General features: G+C 37.7%; 2 protein-coding genes across 3 annotated transcripts in view; both read right to left on the minus strand.

Annotated features, from left to right (window-relative positions):
• fndc3a (fibronectin type III domain containing 3A) overlaps positions 1–4,169 on the minus strand; it is a 96,489-nt gene extending 92,320 nt beyond the window's left edge. For both annotated transcript variants that reach the window (XM_056266013.1, XM_056266011.1), the window contains exon 1: positions 3,797–4,169. The gene's annotated coding sequence lies outside the window, so the exon portion shown is untranslated. The remainder of the gene's footprint in view (positions 1–3,796) is intronic.
• A 7,189-nt stretch (positions 4,170–11,358) lies between these two features.
• cysltr2b (cysteinyl leukotriene receptor 2b) lies at positions 11,359–19,110 on the minus strand. Its single transcript, XM_056265989.1, has 2 exons — positions 18,966–19,110; positions 11,359–12,768 (listed from the first exon to the last, which is right to left on the minus strand). The coding sequence occupies exon 2, from the start codon at positions 12,750–12,752 to the stop codon at positions 11,754–11,756; it is 999 nt and encodes a 332-aa protein (XP_056121964.1). The 5' UTR covers positions 12,753–12,768; positions 18,966–19,110; the 3' UTR covers positions 11,359–11,753.
• Between the last annotated feature and the right edge of the window lie 1,208 nt (positions 19,111–20,318).

Genomic DNA, 20,318 nt, shown 5'->3' on the forward strand with positions numbered 1-20,318 from the left:
TTTATAAATGTCTTAAGCCTTGTATTTTTTAAATAAGTTTTATTAATAAAGGCATAGAACCAGTTTATTTATAGTGCACTGATAATAGTTTTATATAATTAGTTTATTAAATTAATAAAAAGATAAAAAGACCTTGAGATATGTTTGGTAATTGTACCTGAATGAATTTAAAATTTGCAATATTTCAGATCAATATATTTGTTTTCCTTCATTTTAATTAACCGTAACTTTATTCTCATCAGAATTATAAATAATGGATTTTTTCTTTTTTAATTAATGTGTAACTTAAAAATAAACAGATTAGTGCTCTGTTTTGAGGACAAGAAATGAAAACCAATGCGATATGATGAATGTCCAAAAGATGGAACACACAGACTGTTTTAAAAAGGGGTTGGATAAATATGTTTTGCTTTTAAAACGGTGTGTATGTGTGTGTGACAGTTATAGGTTACAGTTTGACAAGAAATACAGAGTGAAGAAAAGCACGATGTTGTGTTTTATTGCGAGTATAGGACTACACAAATATAAGTAAACACTTTGCAGACTGAATGATGTCCTGTATTAACAAAATGACGGAGTATGTTTTTATGTCTCCACTGTTCGATCGCGCCCGCGTGTCTCACTCTCTCATGCCCGTGCCTACTCTCTCTCTCTCTCTCTCGCGCGCGCGCGCACACACACTCCAGCATTGGAATCATCTCATTCTCTACTCTTTACTTCTATTTAAGATTTTATTTAACTCATTTAAGACTGTTCTTGTGAGGATACTCGACAAAACTGACATTTTGGTATAAATGTGTGGGTTATTGTTCGTTCAGGCGCGAAAGAGAACTCGATACTGGCGCGCGTCTTTCTGTGCGTCATGCCTTGTTTATACTCGACGCGTCCGCACGAGCGCGAGTCTCCGCTGACTGCGCGCGCACCTCTCCAAACGGACGAGGCGTTTATACTTGACGCGCTCGCCGTTGTGCTATTCTGTGAAACGACAGGGGGCGACTCGGAGTAATTCTCCTCTAAACCACCAGGAATCAGCAGTGAAGAAGTAGTTTGCCGTTTATTAGTAGTTTATTAATAGCTGATTCATATTAAAAGAGTAATAAATGCAGTAGGTGTATTGTACTTTCTTGTACAAACTCGTTAAACAACTGAAGCCTTATTGAAGAGTGTTTAAACCTTAATTTCATCAGCAGGGCTTACTTCTGCTAATGTAGGCTTATTTTATAAATGTAAGCAGTTACTTTAGACAAGTGCAAACTGGGTGCTTAATGCAAATGTGTTCCTATTCACAAAATGAGAGGCTTTTATGGTCGCCCATCAATGCAAATGTCTCTGTGTATAGAAGGATCATAAACATGCTGGTACAGACGCACCAGTTCGGCCTGATTCGGCTCGAAGTCGTTCATCTTCGGATGCGGCGCCGCGCGCGATGTTACAAAAAGTGCCGTGCACACCGCCAGGCGAAATGGGGTCTTGCGCACCCAACGCGCACGACCGCCCACACCGCAATGACGTCATTTTAGCCGCGCGCACTTCGCGCACTTGCGGACGCGTCGAGTATAAACAAGGCTTCATGCGTGCGTGCGTATGTGTGCGTGTGTCAGGACAGGAGGACATTCACTGACAGCGCGTTCTCTTTTGTCTTGTCGCGAATGAATGGTTTAAAAGCATTTGCGTGAATAAGAGCGTTATCATATACAAAAACTTATTGCATGCGTTGCCGGGATACTTTAAGCCCTGCGACATTAATAGAGCTGCATACAGAGTTATTTTTTCTTCGCGTGTCGCGCCTCCCCTGTGGCTCTTTGGCGCCCCCCAGGGGAGGCGCGCCTCACCTATTGAAAACCGCTGTTTTAAATAATACGTAAAATATCGGTCACCCACTAGTCTGCTCTCACGGTACTTTGATGTCATGCACCGATCGGTCAGCGCAGCACCGCTTCAAGCCCAACACAACTAACATGTTTGTTCGAAGCATTTGACTGCAGGTTGTTTTGTAAAGGAGGCACAGTGTGATGGAGAGTTCACAAAGACACTTGCACTGAAAGATAAAGCAGCCGGCTGTATTGGATCTGACAACAGCTAATGCTTTGCCTGTAAATACAATAGAAAGTGGCCATTGACACTGTTTTCAATGCAATGGGGTTAGCCAATCATAACAGTTGCCGTTCACTGCCGAGCCTTAAAGGAGCCGTCCCCTAAAAACAGATCATTTCAGACAGGGGGGCGGAATGAGGTTTGAAAATAATTGTATTTTTATATATATATTAAATAACAGTTGTTGTTGTTGTTATTTTTTTGCAAAAAACTTTATTAATAGTATAAGCGATCTAAAAAATAATAATAATTGTAGGTGGTGGTGTGAGCATAATATTGCCAGAAAGGAATTACTGAACATTTCTGGCATCTGGTGGTAAACTGGATTATAACAGGGAATGAAACTGGACTGAGTAGATTTTTAAAGGTAGTGTGTGTGTTTTTTTTTACTAAATTCTTTACATCTTAGTGTAATATGTAGAAAAATTATAAGACATTTATAAGCTGAGTCCTCCTGGGACACTTTCAAAACAGCATCCCAATCAGTCCAACCAATAGCATGTGTTTGGGGTGGGATTGTCTGTTTGTCCAACCAATGGAGGACATGGGGACCATAATAATAATAATAATAATAACTGTATTAATTCTGAATTTGATTGCACTGGTGTTGGAAAAAGGCACACTTAACCTTTAATATAATAATCCCAAACTACACAGTTCAGAGGACAGTTAAAATAAACATAATTTGGTCAATAGTGTTAAAAAAATGTTAAAACTTTAATAAACAAAGGCTGATTTTAGGTCTTAAAAATTACGCATTGAGAAACTGCTAGTTAACTGTTACTAGAATTGATTATTTAAAAAATATATTCAATTTATATTAATCCAATTTAGAGGAGCACAATTAAAACAAAACAGTGACTGTGTCTCAAAACCTAGCGAGCTGCCTATCTAGAGATAGAGAACGTTGTTGTTGGGTACTTCCGAACATTTAAATCGAACATTTTTGGCCATCAACTTTCAAATAAAACATTTCAGTTTCTACAGAGCAGTAAGAACTAATAGTTTGTGTGCATCATAGGGACATTCAAAAGTTCAAACCAAACATTTAGCCCCGAATCGAACGTTCAAATCTAAACATTCCAGCCACCAAAAACGCAAGAACGTTCGAACCCCACTCTTTTGTTATTGAAAATCCATTCGAACTTTGTACCTGAACATTTAAGGCGCAAAGTGAAAGTTTAAATTGAACATTTTTGCTCACCATCACCGGCACACTCCAATTGAACACTTTCGGAACATCATGCATCGGCGAAGAACGTTCGCATCGAACATTAAGTGGCAGAAGTTAGTTATGAAAACGCCAAAATCTAATACTTTTTTATTTTATTTAACGCGACAATGAAGAGCAAACTGCACGCTGCACGCGCATGCTGTCCACAAATGCAGTCTATGTAGAAAGCTCAGTAGCGTTTGAGACACGGCCAGAGAGAGTATAGTGACTGCAGCAGTATTTAATCTGCAGCTCTGTGATCAGATGACGTTGACGTGTGCACTTCAGGCCCTACTCTGTTTCTTTCATATACACTTTTAACCCATATGCAGATCATTGCACATTAAAAGTGGCTCAAAAGAGAGATCACTTACACAATCAAATCTAAATGCGTGAAGTAAATAAACGCGCATTCTCTGTAGTGAGCATATGAAGTGCAAATGCACATTTAGAAAAAACCAAATCATTTGCAAACGTGAATCGACTCACCAACAGCTCGTTCCGCTTTGTATATCTTATTCTCCCGATCACTCCTCTTCTTCAGGTTGGTGTGTATGTGTGGAGGCTTTAAAAGCACTAGGCCAGTGTGTGTATGTGTGTGTGTGATCTGGATCTCTATAAGCTACGTGGCTCTTTCACACTTGAATATTACACCAGTTTACAGTCTCAGCCTTTATCCACTCGCTTTTTCCGACGTCTGAAAACGTCCAGGGGTCGAGACGGGTCACGATCTTCCAAAGCAAACAACTTTTCCCCGTAAGTGTTGTTAGTTTTCACGGCCACCTCCATCCATAGCGAGCTCAGGCTCTTCAAGCGTCTGGATAATCGCCATCATTTTCCGCTCAAGAATGTACACACACGTCACTGCGCATGCGTATCACAGCCGCGTCAAATTTCATTCCTTTCCTCTTTCTGTCTGTATAGTTATGTAATATAGCCTTTATTTTTGCTGACGTGTTGTTGACAGGGAAAATCGAAACTGACATAAAGGCTGCATAGAGAGTAGAATCTATATCCGGTTATAATTAGTTCAGTATTCTGTTATAAATTATAACGTTAGGCCTATTACAATTATTTGTCCTGGCACTAGAAAATTACTTTTCAAATTCAAATTCCATATGTCCGACAACCTGAAACATTTGTCTATGGAGGTTTCAGTGTTCCTCATTGTACCCGACAGATGGCGACACAGCTCGTGTAAACAGATCCCCTCCGACAGGGGGAGCCCTCACTGTTTGTGTACAAACGCAACGCTTCTGGGTCTCTTTTTTTATTGAACTTATACTTTCATACAGTTTTTCTGAATAGCTAAAAACACATTTCTTGAAACCATCACTCACTTTCTCAAAACCTTAAACACAAAACCACATTTTCAAACCATATTCAGAGAACCTCTGACTCTTCTGGTAAAAATCAAACAATTGCCTCAAAAACATTTGATCTGTGCTCTTAATCAAACAATGCTTTCAGATCATACACACAGCGAGGCTATAAACACTAGATCATTCGTTCAAAAAATGGAGAACACAGCATCCAAAGCATGCAGTTACAGAAAAAAAGTATATTGTAACAAAGTAAAAAAAAATGCAGCTATAGTAATGACAACATAGTAGTAATGTGAATACATTGTATAGGCTAACTGCATGCACTGCAAGTATAGTATTGTACTGAATATTATAGGCTATAGTAGGCCTATTGAATGTTTATTTAGCACTTGCATATACTGTGGAAATACAGTGACCCAACTGCAAAAGCCAAACAGGTTACAGTAAAAAAAACTCTAAATGAAAAGCTTGTTACAGTCACTCAGAAGAGTTGTGCAACTGCAAAAACAAAGGTCAGTGAGAGAGATTTTATTCTGCTTCTGCATCATGTCTTCATGTTGGTCCGGCCAGAGGACACTCTCCACATCACAGACAATGTCATCTCTGTGGCAAAGGGAAAACCCTAAAGCCAGATCCAGCCTTGACAACATTCTCCACACATTACTCTTCCTCCTTTGTTCACCACCTCTTACACATACTCTTCCTCTTCTCTCTCTTATATTGTTTCCATTCATTATTGGTATAAACATTCAGTGCAACATTAATTTTGATTATGTTTTATTATTGTAATTATTGTAATATTGTATTATGTACAGTTAATTGGTTTGGTCTCATCATTAGAAAAGAGTGTGAACAATTTTGAGTCGTTGTGTGTAAACGATGACAACTGTGTTGTAATTGTGTTTACCTTTTGCCTGCCTGTGGTTAGTGTTTTGAAACATAAATGCATCACAGTGCGAAATGTGTTTTAGCGAGTGAAAATATACAGTGTTAACCACTTAAACTTGTTTAAAGTTTTACAGAAAGAGTGATTTTTCGACAAATTGGTTTAGGCTAAGTATTGAGAATTTGGTTCAGAGAATGGGATTTAGTGTTTTAGCAATTCAGAACATCTGTATACTGATTTCTGAAGGATCATGTGACACTGAAGACTGGAGTATTGATGCTGAAAATTCAGCTTTGAAAATCACAAGAATAACTTACGTTAAAACATATTCAAACAGAAAAAAAAGTTATTTTAAATTTAAATATTTCTAAATATGACTGTTTACATATTCTTAATCAATAAATGCAGCTTTGGTGAGCAGAAGAGACTTTCAAAAACATTAAAAAGCTTACATCATGAACACAGAGAAGCCCATTGAAGTGGACAAGCTGTATTAATTGCAATGTTTTAAATACATCCTATTTTGCAAGCAAGGTCATGTCTGAGAGTGGGCGAATGTAGTAGCGAGTGAGTGGTTGTTCTAATATACTGTTTATGATATGATATATTAGATTGTATTTATACTGTCTTCCTTAAAAAAGTCAGTAAACAAAAGCTCTAAAAAATGGAATAAATAAAAAGTATTAAAATTAAGTTCATATATTTAATGTGTTTATCTTAAATATGGAAACACACTGCTGAGGGAGATAATGAAGTAAAATCTGCCCCATCTCTTTTCTCCTCGACAGTTCCTCTTCAAATGTCGCTGTTGATCGCTCCTGTGAGCCTGCAGAGGGCGCCATGGCGTCGTGTACGGTTAAACTCGTCACGTGCCTCGTGGAATCTCAGTCGCTTTGCTGCATTTCTCAGATCATCATCACACACAAATTCTCAAAGCAAAACTACTTGGTCACTTCATCTACTCACTTGTGCACATCATAAAATCAATTTCTCATTCTTCTGAACAAGTTACAAATGCTTTGGATTCATGCAATTGATTGATAAATGTAGCCTAGCTATAGTTGTCTGTCTGCTGTTTATCAATTACTAATGTCATGTTGCTCAAAATTGTTCTCTGTTGAATTGTCTTACACCTCAAAACATCTAGGCATTAGTTCCTTACATAAGTCATTAAATGCAAAATGGTTGAAATAGTTGTAAAAATGCGTATTTTCTTTATAGATAAGGATTTGAGCAAGTTTTTGCAGGTAGGCCTAGTCCATTTTGATTTTGTTTAGAGAAATTAACATACTGGTTTGCAAATGTTAAGGATGATTCGAGAAATGTACCAAAGCGACTGAGAAAAACAGAAAAAAAGGAACAGTTTCACACTCAGTGTGTTCTGTATGAAGGGATATACTGTCTCGTCAGGTGAAGCTGCAGCCGATGTTTCGAGGATCAAGCGTTGCAAAGAAGGACTCAAGATGATACAAGGTAAAATAAAGTCCTATCTAAGAATTTCATCTAGTCGGGTTGGTTTCCAAAAGTGACACTTGTCGTCGCGCGTTTATCTGATTCATGATATAAGAACTCTGATGCTGTTACAGCTAATATTCATATAAAGCATCTCAACCTGCTGGTTTAACTGGCGAATATTTGGCTTTTGTAACACTTCCAGTATATGTTGCATTGAAAGTTTTTACTATTCAGTAAACACAATATTTATAAATATCATTGGCTATATCTGATATAACATTTTCTTTGAATCTGTGCACTGCAGAATATATTGATGTTTGGACAGGTCCTCCAAATTCAGTCAAAGAGCTCGAGTCCAGCCAGTGCAGTTTTTCTCAATCGATTTGACACATTTCTCCAAACTCAGGTCACTTGTGTTCTCTAAACAGTTAACGCAGTGCTCTGAACACTTTGTAATTCCTTTACAAAGTAAATTTTCCTTTTTTTTTATGCAAATTGCAAATCACATGCATCATTGTTTCAAAACGCTGTGCACAAAATCCTCAAATGTTTTCCCAGCTCATACAGCCAACCAAAACGTTAATGTATCAGGAAAAAAACAATTGCAGCTTTTTTTATTGGTTTTACAAAAATCACAATCATTTGTGCACCATTTTTCCAAACACAACAAACAAAACTCTCAGTTGCACTCGGGATCTTCTCAATTAGCCACAAATAAAGTTCTGCTGAGTTAGTATAGCCTAATGCACACAACACAGGAAATGCAAACTTCCGAATTGTTTACACACTATCTCAATTACAAAAACTATAAAGGGGAAAAGAAAAAAAGAAGAAGAATGGGAAAAGGACGAGTGAGAGATTTTGGAGAGGATAGAGGAAGGGTAACATTGAAAGGGAGAGGAACAGTGGAAGAGGTAGAAAGAGATGAGGGGAAAGGAATAGAGGGTATAGTTGAGGAGATGGAGCAAGAAGAGTTGAGGATTTGGGAGAAGCAAGAAGAGCTGGGGATGTAGGAAGAGGAGAAGAGAGAGTGGAAGGCAATGGTATTAGAGGAAAGAGCAGAAAATACAAGAAGACATGGACAGAGGGGAAGGGGAGAGCAAGGTGTCAGAGGACGGAGGAGAGGTAGAAAGATAAAGTACAGACGGGTTTCAAATGAAGTCAGAGCCACTCTAATTGACCATGTCATAAATGATGGCCTTTCCTTGATATAAGCTGGACAGAGAGTTCAGCCCAATATAAACTCTGTGCCCCAGTAAATGTCCCTGGACAACAAGTGCTGGAGTGCAGTCCACTGGTGTTGTGGCACACAGCGCTGTCTTGGGGACGTACAACACAGAAAGGCTTCTACACTTCTTAAACTCCCTCAATGAAATCCACTTTCCGCAAGGTGATCAGGAGCAAATTGAGCGAAATTGTGTAGTTGTTTGGGACAATGTACAATTTCACAATTCAGCACTGGTGCAAGAGGGGTTTGAGCATCTTCCACATTTCAGGACAGTGTTCCTTCCAGTATTTTCTCCTTTTGGAGATGGAAAGTTTATGATCACAACCCTTACAAGTCTTCTTCAAGCGAGGGAAGAGGTCTGGAGAAGTTGAGGCACAAGGATGGATCCAGCATTCACAGCTTTTTTCCCCAAGACTCGTGAAAATATATGCTATGATGTTGATGAAATTCTTTGACCAGATGTAAATGAGAGGCATGATCTTTAAAGTTCATTGATTCAATGATTGCACATTTATTTATTTATTTATTTTGGGTGAAAATGTATCTTTATACAACTAAACTCGTCATTAAAGCACTTTAAAAAACATGATTAAAGAATACGAAAAACATGTATTTTATTTTCATTCATGTATTTGTGTATCTACAACTGAATTTGTTATCAAATCAACAGAGAACACACCTGTAGTTTTGATGTTACTATTAATTTTTAAATGCATTACTAGAATAAAATAGTTAATTATGCAGTAAAATTGAAGAGTATGTTCAGTTTGCTGTGTTAATTGTTTTGAGAGCAACTACATTCATCTGGAGAAATGTGTCAAATTGATCGAGAAAAACTGTAATTCAACAGTAATCTTGAAATAATTCTATAACATTAATGGGGCAATCAAGCAATAAAACACATGGATTTTAAAAAAGAACCTCAGTTACAAAAAAAATTACACAAAACATTTTTTTTAATGTTGCTATAATTATTTTATAATCATTTTATCACTTGCATTCAATTTCATTTCATTTTCACATTACAGTTACAGTTATCATAGATGTTATACTGAAAAATTTGAAATAATTAGAAGGCTAATTAATTCCATAAATAGGCAGGTCAGGTTTGGCAATATTATAAAAAAATATAGAATAGATAGATAGATAGATAGATAGATAGATAGATAGATAGATAGATAGATAGATAGATAGATAGATAGATAGATAGATAGATAGATAGATGGATAGATGGATGGATGGATGGATGGATGGATGGATGGATGGATGGATGGATGGATGGATGGATGGATGGGTGGGTGGGTGGGTGGATGGGTGGGTGGATGTTAGGGCTGCAACGATTAGTCGACGTTGTCGACAACGTCGACAATAAAAATTTGTCGACAAATATCTTTGTTGTCGAGTAGTCGTTTGATCTCACGTGACCTAATGTAACGGCCTGCAATCCCGCGATTTGACCGCTACGGCGCTGTAGCGCTAGAGTGTAGTGCAGCCCTTACAAATGCTATTGCGGTAGAAGAAAATACAGCGCGAATTATGGGAGTGCAAACGAATCCGAACTAGCAAGGTTTAGGTTTGGGAAAGTTTCACAAAACTTCAAATCAAGAATGCTGTCGTGTGCAATTTTCACGGGAGCACAACATGCATGTTGGAGTGCAAGAGGAAACATCCCGGCAAAAGAGGAGCCGGTGAGAAGTGAGTGTTCTCCAGCTGGAGCTTAGCCTACTAACCAGCGGCAAATCTCTCTTTATTAGAGAATGCAATACTACTAATAATAGTAATAATATTATCAATAGTAATATAATTTCAGTAATGTGATGACTTATTTTGTATAGAATAAAGCTTGAACCAGCTTAGGAGTCAGGGCTGTTTTTATTATTGTAACACTATTAGTATATTAGGTATTATTATAGTCTTATCACTTGCCTGTATTTTGTTCAATAATCATGAAGACTTACAAAACGAGATGTTATAGGCCTATCCTTCCTATGATATAGGAAGAATATCATGGCAGTTACTTTTTCATACTATAAATTAAAAGGTGAATGAGAACGTCTCTGTCAGCTCAATTGTCATGTAAAAAAAGATTGTAATTTTATAATTATAATAATTGTTTGCAGATTAATATTTTACCATTCTTTGTGTCCTGAAGTAAATGTCCCTTTTTCTGTTTCAGTTCTAAGAAAAGCAGTGGGCCTATTAAACAATGCTTAGAGAGCATTTGTGTGTGATTTGAGTTGGACCGAAATCTGAAAACTTAAAGAGAATGACCTGTTTAGTTGGCTCAAAGTTCATTAAAACAACTATTTCAAAAGCTGAAGTGATTTTCTTTTTTTATATTATAGTTAGAATATGTATAACTCAATGTTTTAAATAATTGGAAAAGCTGAATAATCGTTCCAAACTTACTGATTAGTCTGCGAAAATAATCGATGATTAGTCGATTAATCGTTCCAATAATCGTTAGATTAATCGATTATCAAAATAATCGTTTGTTGCAGCCCTAATGGATGGATGGATGGGTGGGTGGATGGATGGGTGGGTGGATGGATGGATGGATGGATGGATGGATGGATAGAAGCATTAAAAACAATCTTTGAAACATTTACAATATTACAATATTACAATAACTGATACGCATCAAAACAAGTATTTTGATTGAGAAATGTATAACCAACACAAAATATGTACTTTAAAGGAATCCCTTTGAAATGTACACATGTAAGCACTTACTGACAATATTTACACAAATTCAATAAATTACTAGCGTATGTTTCCTAGAAGGGTATAAAGTGTCTTTTTATAGCTCAGTTTTGTTTAAATATCCATTTTGACTCAAATATTTGTTCTAAAATTCACTGATATCACCTTAATTCCTTAAAGGGATAGTTCACTCAAATACACAAAACATACAGAGCTTTGAAGAGCATACATCAATGTTACAACAAGTTAATGGCTTCATTTTTGGGTTAACTATCTATACAAATGAGCCAATGTAGACATAGAGCACAGAACAATAACACGAATGTGTTTTGGTCTGAAATTTTTGTTGGGAAATATTGATTTCACGTTGAAAATTTAGACACGGTGAGATTGTCTGAAACTCTAGAGGAAACACAAGCAAAATGAGATTTATATAAATTATAAATCAGTTCCTCCATGCGCAACAACAAAAAAATGTTTTCCTCCACAGACCATGTGATTGGATAACTGGACTATAGCCAGAAGACCAATCACATCGCACACCGTCTAAAATGTTGTTTTAGTCATTCGTGAATTCCAGAGCCGAAGTCTGACCTTGAAAGGATTTGGTTACCAATTTGTTCTCTTGAACACACAACAGTGATTTATGCAATATTCACATTAGTTCAGCTCAAAACTGTGGTTGGAAACATAGCTATCGTGACTTTCTGGAGGTTAATCAAGTTCTTCCGGCATGGGACCACAGATCCAACACAGATCAAATATTTTTCCAGGAATTTCCCCTTCAAGTCACGACAGGTCCCAACTAAGGGCTCTAGATCAGTGTGAATCTTCTCTATATATCACTGTTTATCTCTCCAACACTTTCACATTCTGCTCAATTATACAACTCTGTCGTCTTGGTGTATTCTGTCGCCAAAAGTTAATAAAGTTTTCCCCTACGAAAAAGAAAAGCACCGGATCCAGGCAACTGTTTCCCGAGGCCAGAACGTGTGTGATGACCGCGGCCTTTCTCAGGCTTTCGATATAATCGCAGGACTCTCCGAAACCATTGTTTATAACGTCCATCTCCGCCTCCAAAAATAGAGTTCGGACGACGTGATACGGCATAAAGCACGCGAGGAAAATCAGCAGGACGATGATCACGAGAGAACAGGACTTCTTGTGATTGAACTGAGACCTTTGATTTTTCCTGGTCTTCTTGAGCTTCAGCAAATAAAAGGCCGCGAAAATGTAACAGACCGAGATGACCGCGAAGGGCACGACGAAGCCTAAAAACAAGACGCCTCGATTTAACGCGATGATGGTGCCCAACTGGGACGGGTTCAGTTCCAGGCATTTGATCCGTCCAGACTCCACAGACGTTCCGGCTCCCAGGAGCGGGATGGACATCAGGGCCACGATCAGCCAGATGACGATGCATATCGTCCAGGCTCTCCGAGAGGTTTGCCAGCGCACGTATACGAACGGCTTCACGATGGCCACGAAGCGAACCACGCTCAGGACCGCGAGGAGGTAGACGCTGCCGTACATGTTGATGTAGAAGACGTAGGACATGATCCGACAGGTGACGTCTCCGAAGGCCCAGTGGGAGCTCATGAGATAGTAGGCGGCTCGGAAGGGCAACGAACACACCATCATCAGATCGGACAGAAGGAGATTGAGCATTAGGATGTTGACTGGAGAGAAAGACGCTTTTCTTCTCAACGAAGAGGAAATGAAGAAGAACAGGGATATGAGGTTGCAAACAAGCCCAAGGGAAAACATGAACAGATAAGCAATCGGGTAGACGGTGTGCTTGAAGTCACTGATGGAGCAGTTGTTTGATGTGGCGTTCTGATCCCCCATGGTTGGGTCGGGAATCCTGTGGACAGGACATACAGTAAATCAAAGACATCACATTAAAGAATGCTATGGAATTTGAATCATTTTCAAACTAGACAGCCTAATGGGTGTTTGTTCAATGTCAGGCTCGATGTTTCCAAGGCTTTGATTAAAACTAACAGAACTTTATTTTGCGATCTTTTCACAATGCCTTTATTATTTACAGTTTTTCCTCAATCGCTTTAGCTCAATTCTTCAAAATATCTTTTTTTGTGTGTTCAACGGTATAGAAAGAAACTCATACAGGTTTGAAACAACATGGGGGTGCGTAAGTGATGGCAAATTTATCCTTTTTGGGAGAACTAACCCTTGAACTTACTGTTTACAGCCATTAACCCTTAAATTAAAAATTAAAAATTAATTAAATGGGGTCCTTCATTTCAGAGTCACACTCAGGACCTTCGGGTCCAAATGGGCCGGAAGGCTGGGATTAATATTTATTAAAAAAATAATCATCTTTTTTTTTTTTTTTTTTTTATATTTTTTTTTTTTTTTGTGTGTGTTTTGAGATAATTTCAAAAATAAAAATTATTTATAATTAATATTAATGCAATAATTATGACCCATTTTTCCCCATTGAATATAATAGAATTTTTTTTTTTTTTTTTTTTTTTAAAGCTGTATTTCATTTTAGAGTCAAGCCTAGGCCTCAAGAAAGCAATTTTTGAAATGAGATGGATGCCATCTGGTGGACAAACTGAGCATTTAAAAAATTCAAAACCCATATGTAATCTGAATTTATTAGTGTGTATGTGTATAAAAGTGTGTTTGTGTGTGTGTGTGTGTGTGTGTGTGTGTGGATGTGTCTGTTTTGCACTCTTGATGTTTTATAGATTCACCCCTTCACTGTTGTGTTCTTTTTTTCTGGATCGTGGCTGATTTGTAGATTGTACGCACAAAAAAACTCTGTATTTTCACATTTTTTGCCAATTTCCCATTCATTTCCTATGCGGGTCCATTTGGACCCGAAGGTCCTGAGTGTGACTTTTTTTTTTTACAACCACTTAGACTATTCAAATCCTGTCCCCAATTTTTTTGGGTGTTGATATACCAAGTACCAACAAAGTCACCAAATTTCGGACCATTCCGATAAAGCTATGATTTAAAAACAAAATTTATTTAAATGCTTCGGGTCCATTTGGGCCGAAGGACCCCAGAGGGTTAATATGCAAATTAGCCCCGCCTCCACTCAATCGCACTAGCTCAGAGATCCCACTTGGTCAACCGTAGTAAATGCTACACATGGAAATATTGGTTCAATTCAGCCATATATGATTGAACCTGAAACTGTTTCAGAAATAGGAGGAAGAGTGAATTATACAGGCTTGTCTACAAGTCGGTATACTGTATCAGAATGTGTTTTATGTATCGCTAGGTCTTGCTAATCCTACACAAACCATGTTCCCGTTCAACATCTCAGAGTCAGGCAACTGACTTCTAAAAATCAGCATCCTTGGCAATGCTTTTTAACCCTCTGGGGACCAAGGTGTTTTTGGGGTCCTTGAGATGTTTTGACATGCCCTGACATTTGTGCTTTTTTCAGTTGCTTATAAACATATTAATGGCACAGGTGAAATTACTCTCTATTTAGCACAAACAGGGCTACCATAATATGTGAGCAACATGTATGTACATGTTTGTATTTTTGAGAGAATATTGTTTATGCATGGTTATTGAAAAAACTAAAAATGAAAGTTTCTGAAATAAAGCCACAAAACACATACTAAATATGTGTCCACAAGACTTCTGACTAATGGAAGTTGTGGCCTAGAGTTTTTGCTTTAAAATTATCTGAAAATCATCTTGTCTAATCATTGACATAACACAATAGATTATTTTAAATTGTGAAAAACATTTTTTGTCAGCCAAGGCAATATGCGAATGGGCGTGAACGGCCCAACCCCTATTGTGAATAATTAGGTGGTTGAGAAGACAAAGACCCCGCATATTAATGAGCCTTTCATTCAGGTGTGTCACACAAGAAAGAATGCAAGGACAATATACACACACACACACACACACACACACACACATACATACATACATATACATATATATATATATATAAAATCAAAATATAAATGAAAGTCAAAAGCACATTTTTAGTCATACCTGGAAACAAATCCTGTTTAAATAGGTTATATGGGCCATTCTACAGAATTGGTTCAAAGTTAGAGTTGGAAACATCTTGAAAAGAAAATTGTCTTTTTCCATAAATGTCTTAGTAGGCCAATACATTTTATCATACATATTTCAAAGTTAAGGATTCATTATTTTGATATAGCTTGCATTGGAACAAACACTATAACATCTTAGTTGATTAGTTTATTGACAAAACATACTATATATTTAACATATGAGCAGAAACTGCTAACAAAAGCTTATTTGATGTCTATTTTCGAGTTAAAACTTTATAATCTATCCAAAACTAGTCACACACACACAAACACACACAGAAACATGATTCAAATTTAAACAGTAGGCTATTTTTGCGTTTAGAGACACTAACGTTATTATATATCGCGATTAGAATAAAGCACAAGAATAAAACACTTACAGTTCAGCTCGCTCCTCGAAGTGAAAATAAACCAGCACTTGTTCTGAGGTAGGTAAATGTCCCAGGATTATTCCTCACAGCCGCGCAAGACGACAGTACATTAATCTGACTAAATATAGTGTGTTTACCGAGTTTATGTGGGCGTTTACACGTCTCAATGTGTTGCTTCAGATCATTAGCGTTTGAATAGCGCGCGCTCTCCGTGGGCGTGTCACATTAGCGGAATAATGAGATGCGAGAACGATAATGAGAACGGCTGACACCTCTCTCTTTTTATATAGATTACATAAACAGAGAATATTTATTTTAGTTTTAAATTAGATAATTTAAAAGTACAAACTTAAATGATCATAAACATATATTGCTCATGTCTGGGTGAATAGTATTCGCTGAGTTTTGTTTAAGTTTAGAGACGTACTCCAGAAAAAAAGTTCACGGACACGGAGAGGCAGAACGCACACCCTGTTTATTTTCTTTATTTTACAAAAGCAAAATGTTTTATTTCGATTGTAGGTGGGCACATAAAAAAGTAGACATTTAACAGTTTATTTTTTAATATGTCTTAACTCTGTATGACCAGAAATGATGGAGTAGTTTAAGTCTATTTTTCTGCTATGTGAAAAAAATCTGGCAAAACGCACCGGTGCATTTGCCGTCCCCAGAGGGTTAAACATCATAGATCAGGGGTGTCCTACTCCTGAAGCCAGGGCCACTGTCCTGCAGAGTTTCTCCAACCCTAAACACGTTCACATGCTAATCAAGCTCTTCAGACCAGGCTGTGTTCGAAATCGCCTCCTATAACCTGAAATAGGGCACTATTTGAAGGGACAGCCTTTTGGTGTCCGAAATCATTGTGGACGTTATCGAGTGCACTCATTCAATCCCATAATGCAATGTACAACCGTTGTACGCTCAACAGGTGTGTTGGACTTGAAGCGGCGCTGCACAGACCGATCGGTGAATGATATCAAAGTACCGCGAGAGCGATTAGAGCTCCATATGCGTTCAAATCGCTAACCGCTAGAGACTACCCATAATGCACTGTGAGAGTCGCGCATCGAATGAATTCCCGTGTGTGAACAGAAGATGGCACTCACAGCTGAATTATCCACCCATCCATTTTCAAAACCGCTGGTCCAATGTGGCTACAGCGTAATATCATACAGGTATAAATTCCTTTTTAATGGTCTGATTAAGGTTTATACATGCTAGTTTTCATGACAGAGTTCAAGATAAATCCTTTCATTACCAATGGAGCTGCCAGTTTGCTAAGTTTCAAATAATTATTAAACAGCAACCGCAAACTATGCAAAAGCAGCAGCCCTTCTGACGCACTCAGTGTCCGAATTCACTCACTTGTTTTCCTTCACTCCTTTAAGTGGGCTATATTAATGGAGTAATGTAGGGGATTTGAATGAGGATATAGGGGGGTGATTTCGAACACAGCCATTAGAAACTTCCAGGAAAGTGTGTTGGAGCAAAAGTGTGCAGGACGTTATTGGCCCTCTCCCTGTCATAGAAAGTCCGTGGAGAAAAGCCTCACATGTTGACGGGATTGGATTGGTCACATTAGTAGGAAGCAGGGGTGATTTCAAACCACGTTTGTGAGACTGTCTTTGGTTCACTGTGGTTTTAAGGAGCAAATACTCAGCAATGGTGTTGACTGATGAATTTGCGCATGATTTGTCTTAATGCAAATTGAAAACACCACAACATAAACATATTAACAAGATTAAACACTTGGTTTTCACCACAGGGTGTCTTTAACACCCCAAAAAGCTTGTGTTAACCCATTTTGCACTTGACATGCTCCATCTGTGTACTAAGTGCATTGTCAGTAAATCGCCCGCAGAGCTTTTATTTCCCATCGGCGCTTTTATGGGTTTGTGGTCTCATGCTAATTTGCCCTGTTTGGTTAATACTGGCCCTTAGTTTCGTGTTCAAACCAGATTTGAATTTCCTAATTGTTTAAGCAAATTGCACATTTGTATGGCACGTACTGTGAGTACAATTGTCTACAATTTATACAAAGAGTCTCCACAAATTGGAAAAAAAAAATTCATCGTGTGAGCCATCGCCTGCAAAATGATCTTTTCAGTTATCAATTTCAGTCAAATATTTATATTCCATAAATGTGTCTATGATATGTTTGTGATGTCTGCTAAACTGGCAAATGACCTGCGATAGTAGTGACAGGATCACAATCTTGTGTAAGACATGTTCCTGGATCAACATATTTTGTCGATCCTGGAACAAAATTCCTGTCCGAAAATGTAGTCCTCCTAACCCCTAAATCTAACCCGACCCATAGCTTCTCTCTAAAATCAGAGGGGAATGATATGTGAATAACACTGATGTAGAAGCACATAACCACGATTGTAAGCCTAAACTTGACATAAACTGTAAACTTGTCCCTCAAATCTGATTGGTTGATGTTGTTCCAGGATCAACAACGATGTTTATCCAAGAACATGCTGCACTTGATGAAATCACATTATCAAGGAGACAGAGAAGGGTTGCAATACGTGAAGAAAATAAAGAAAAATCCCGGTAAATGCCACTTGAAATCAAAATATTTTATATTGTGCATAGTTTTCAATCGAGCTATAAAAATTGCTAGTAAATTTGACTAATAACACGTTGAATTAAACATGACATTTTATTATTTCACTACGTACTCCGCTGACTTTTGTTTTATTTACATCTTACAACAACAAAAAATCATTTTTTACAATGATTTTGTCAAATTATGACAAAAATCTAAATATGACTTAAATGTGTGTATTTAGGACACAGCCATTTGTATTCCAAATCCAAAATGGTCATTTCCATCACAGTCATTTCCACCACAGAATACTGTTAAAACGCAAAACATAATTTACAATATAGTGGACATGCTCATCACTTGTGTCCGCTGTGGGACATATCTATAAAAAAAATATTTAATTGGAATATTTTCTTATTTGTATTTCTGTATAACTCTGTTTGATTTCTAAACAGTCAAAACCATCCTCTATTCATTAGTTGGATAAATATTCATTTCATAACACAATCTGGTATTGATTATCCAAGGTCAAATAGAAAGGAAAAATGCATATCTGATATCTGCCCAAGGCAAAAGCACTGAGGTTTGAGTAAGAATATCCTCTTTCAGTATAGCAGCCCAAAGCACTCAACCATGACTGATCACACACTGTATGAGTTTGTACTGACATGCGAAGAAAAACAAGGAAGATGGGCAGATTTATGCAAAATAGGGAAAGTTTGTATTATCGAGAGAAGTTAGGATTTCTTTTCCAGTTACAGCTGTTGATGTTGTTGATAACAGGCTGTTTAGTTCAAAGTATTGGTCACTTAAATGCTGCCTTAAAAACACCAAACACACCATTTGAACATATACATGCTTTATATTACTGAATACATTTTTAGATAATTCGTCTGGTTTGGTTTGACATGTCTGCCTCAGGGAAGAGATACATCCAAATTCTCTAGAACAGTCTAAAAAGAGATATTTTTAACACCATTATCGTTATAATAAATTATAATAATATGGTAAAATTACAGTATATGCTTCACTATCAATAATCCATTGAAACATCTAAAACATCTAATGCACATACCTGTAAGAGGTTGCCAACAAAACAAAAAATAATCCAAAAATTCCAATTCCCACAAATATACGCTAAATCCAGTGCAGCAGGAGGACTGGTGAGATGAAGCCGTATAAAGGCATGACTCTACACGACTGCTGCTCCAGAGTAATGACTCGGTTTTACAGACACACCCAGTCCTGATCGTCTGCTTGAGGTTTCAGAAGAGATTCATATAAGGATAGATAGATAGATAGATAGATAGATAGATAGATAGATAGATAGATAGATAGATAGATAGATAGATAGATAGATAGATAGATAGATAGATAGATAGATAGTCTCTCGAACATGGTAGATGATGATGGTGATGATGTTTTTATCTTATTAACATTAATGACACAGATAAAAGCAGGAATATTAGGCTGCTGTCACTTTAAGACTGAATGCACAGGCCGAATATACTGACACACATCTCAACTGTTCACTTATGACAACCGAAAGAATACTTGCCAAAATACTGGGTATTTTGACGTAATTTTGTGTGTATGTGTCCATTCAAGCGCAAGTAAACTTGAAAGAGGAATCAATTCAGTGTTCCAGCGCTGTCTGAAACACATCTCTCGCTCTCTCTCTACGTGTGCGCGGTTTGGGTGTGTGGCTGTGCGCACAGATAACAGCGCGCGAGTCATGTTTGTCTGATCCAAGATAAACTCAAGTTTGTGTGTATACATGATCCAGTCTAGAGATTTCCTTGTTGTTGATGCATGACATTCCCTAAATTCCCAAAATGAACTGTTTCTTCAGTCATAAAATACTAAGTAAACATTTTCTGAGGAGGATTTATGGGATAGCCAACATTTAAAATTGATAACAACAACAAAAAAATCAACATGTTTGGTTGAATATATAACGGACGTCTTTTCTCCAGGGTGGCACCACCCCTTCAAAATTTGTTTATGCCAGGCCCTCGCACCATCAGCCTCCTGGCACAGTTGGAATTTGTAAGAAAATATATAACAAATGTGGGGAAATGTGTATGTAAAAGGGTTCAAGATGAGGAAGGAAGAAGTCAGGGTCGGCATTACTGAGGCTCGTGCTGTTTATTCAGTGTTCACAAATCAAAACAAAGTCGCGCTCACTGCACTTCCATTAAACGCAGTTCATAAAACACACAGTCGTTGCTGCCTCAATCGCTGTACTGAACGAGTCCTCTCTCTCTCTCCTTACTTCATCTTCCCCATCAGCTTTTAAGCGGTCTCTCCATGCCAATTACTTTAACCAGACACAGGTGTTAGTCATTTGGACTTGACCTACTTGCGCACCACGCATTCCCTGTCTCTCTCTCCCATTGCGGACCTCGCTGAACCATGCACCCCTCGC

The sequence above is a fragment of the Rhinichthys klamathensis genome, unplaced genomic scaffold (genome assembly GCF_029890125.1).
Source record: "Rhinichthys klamathensis goyatoka isolate OS25496 unplaced genomic scaffold, OSU_Roscu_1.1 h1tg000243l_1, whole genome shotgun sequence".
Classification (NCBI taxonomy): Eukaryota; Metazoa; Chordata; class Actinopteri; order Cypriniformes; family Leuciscidae; genus Rhinichthys; species Rhinichthys klamathensis.

Coding starts and splice junctions, on each gene's coding strand:
- cysltr2b (XM_056265989.1), bottom strand. CDS start 12,752: ATGGGGGATCAGAACGCCACATCAAACAACTGCTCCATCAGTGACTTC.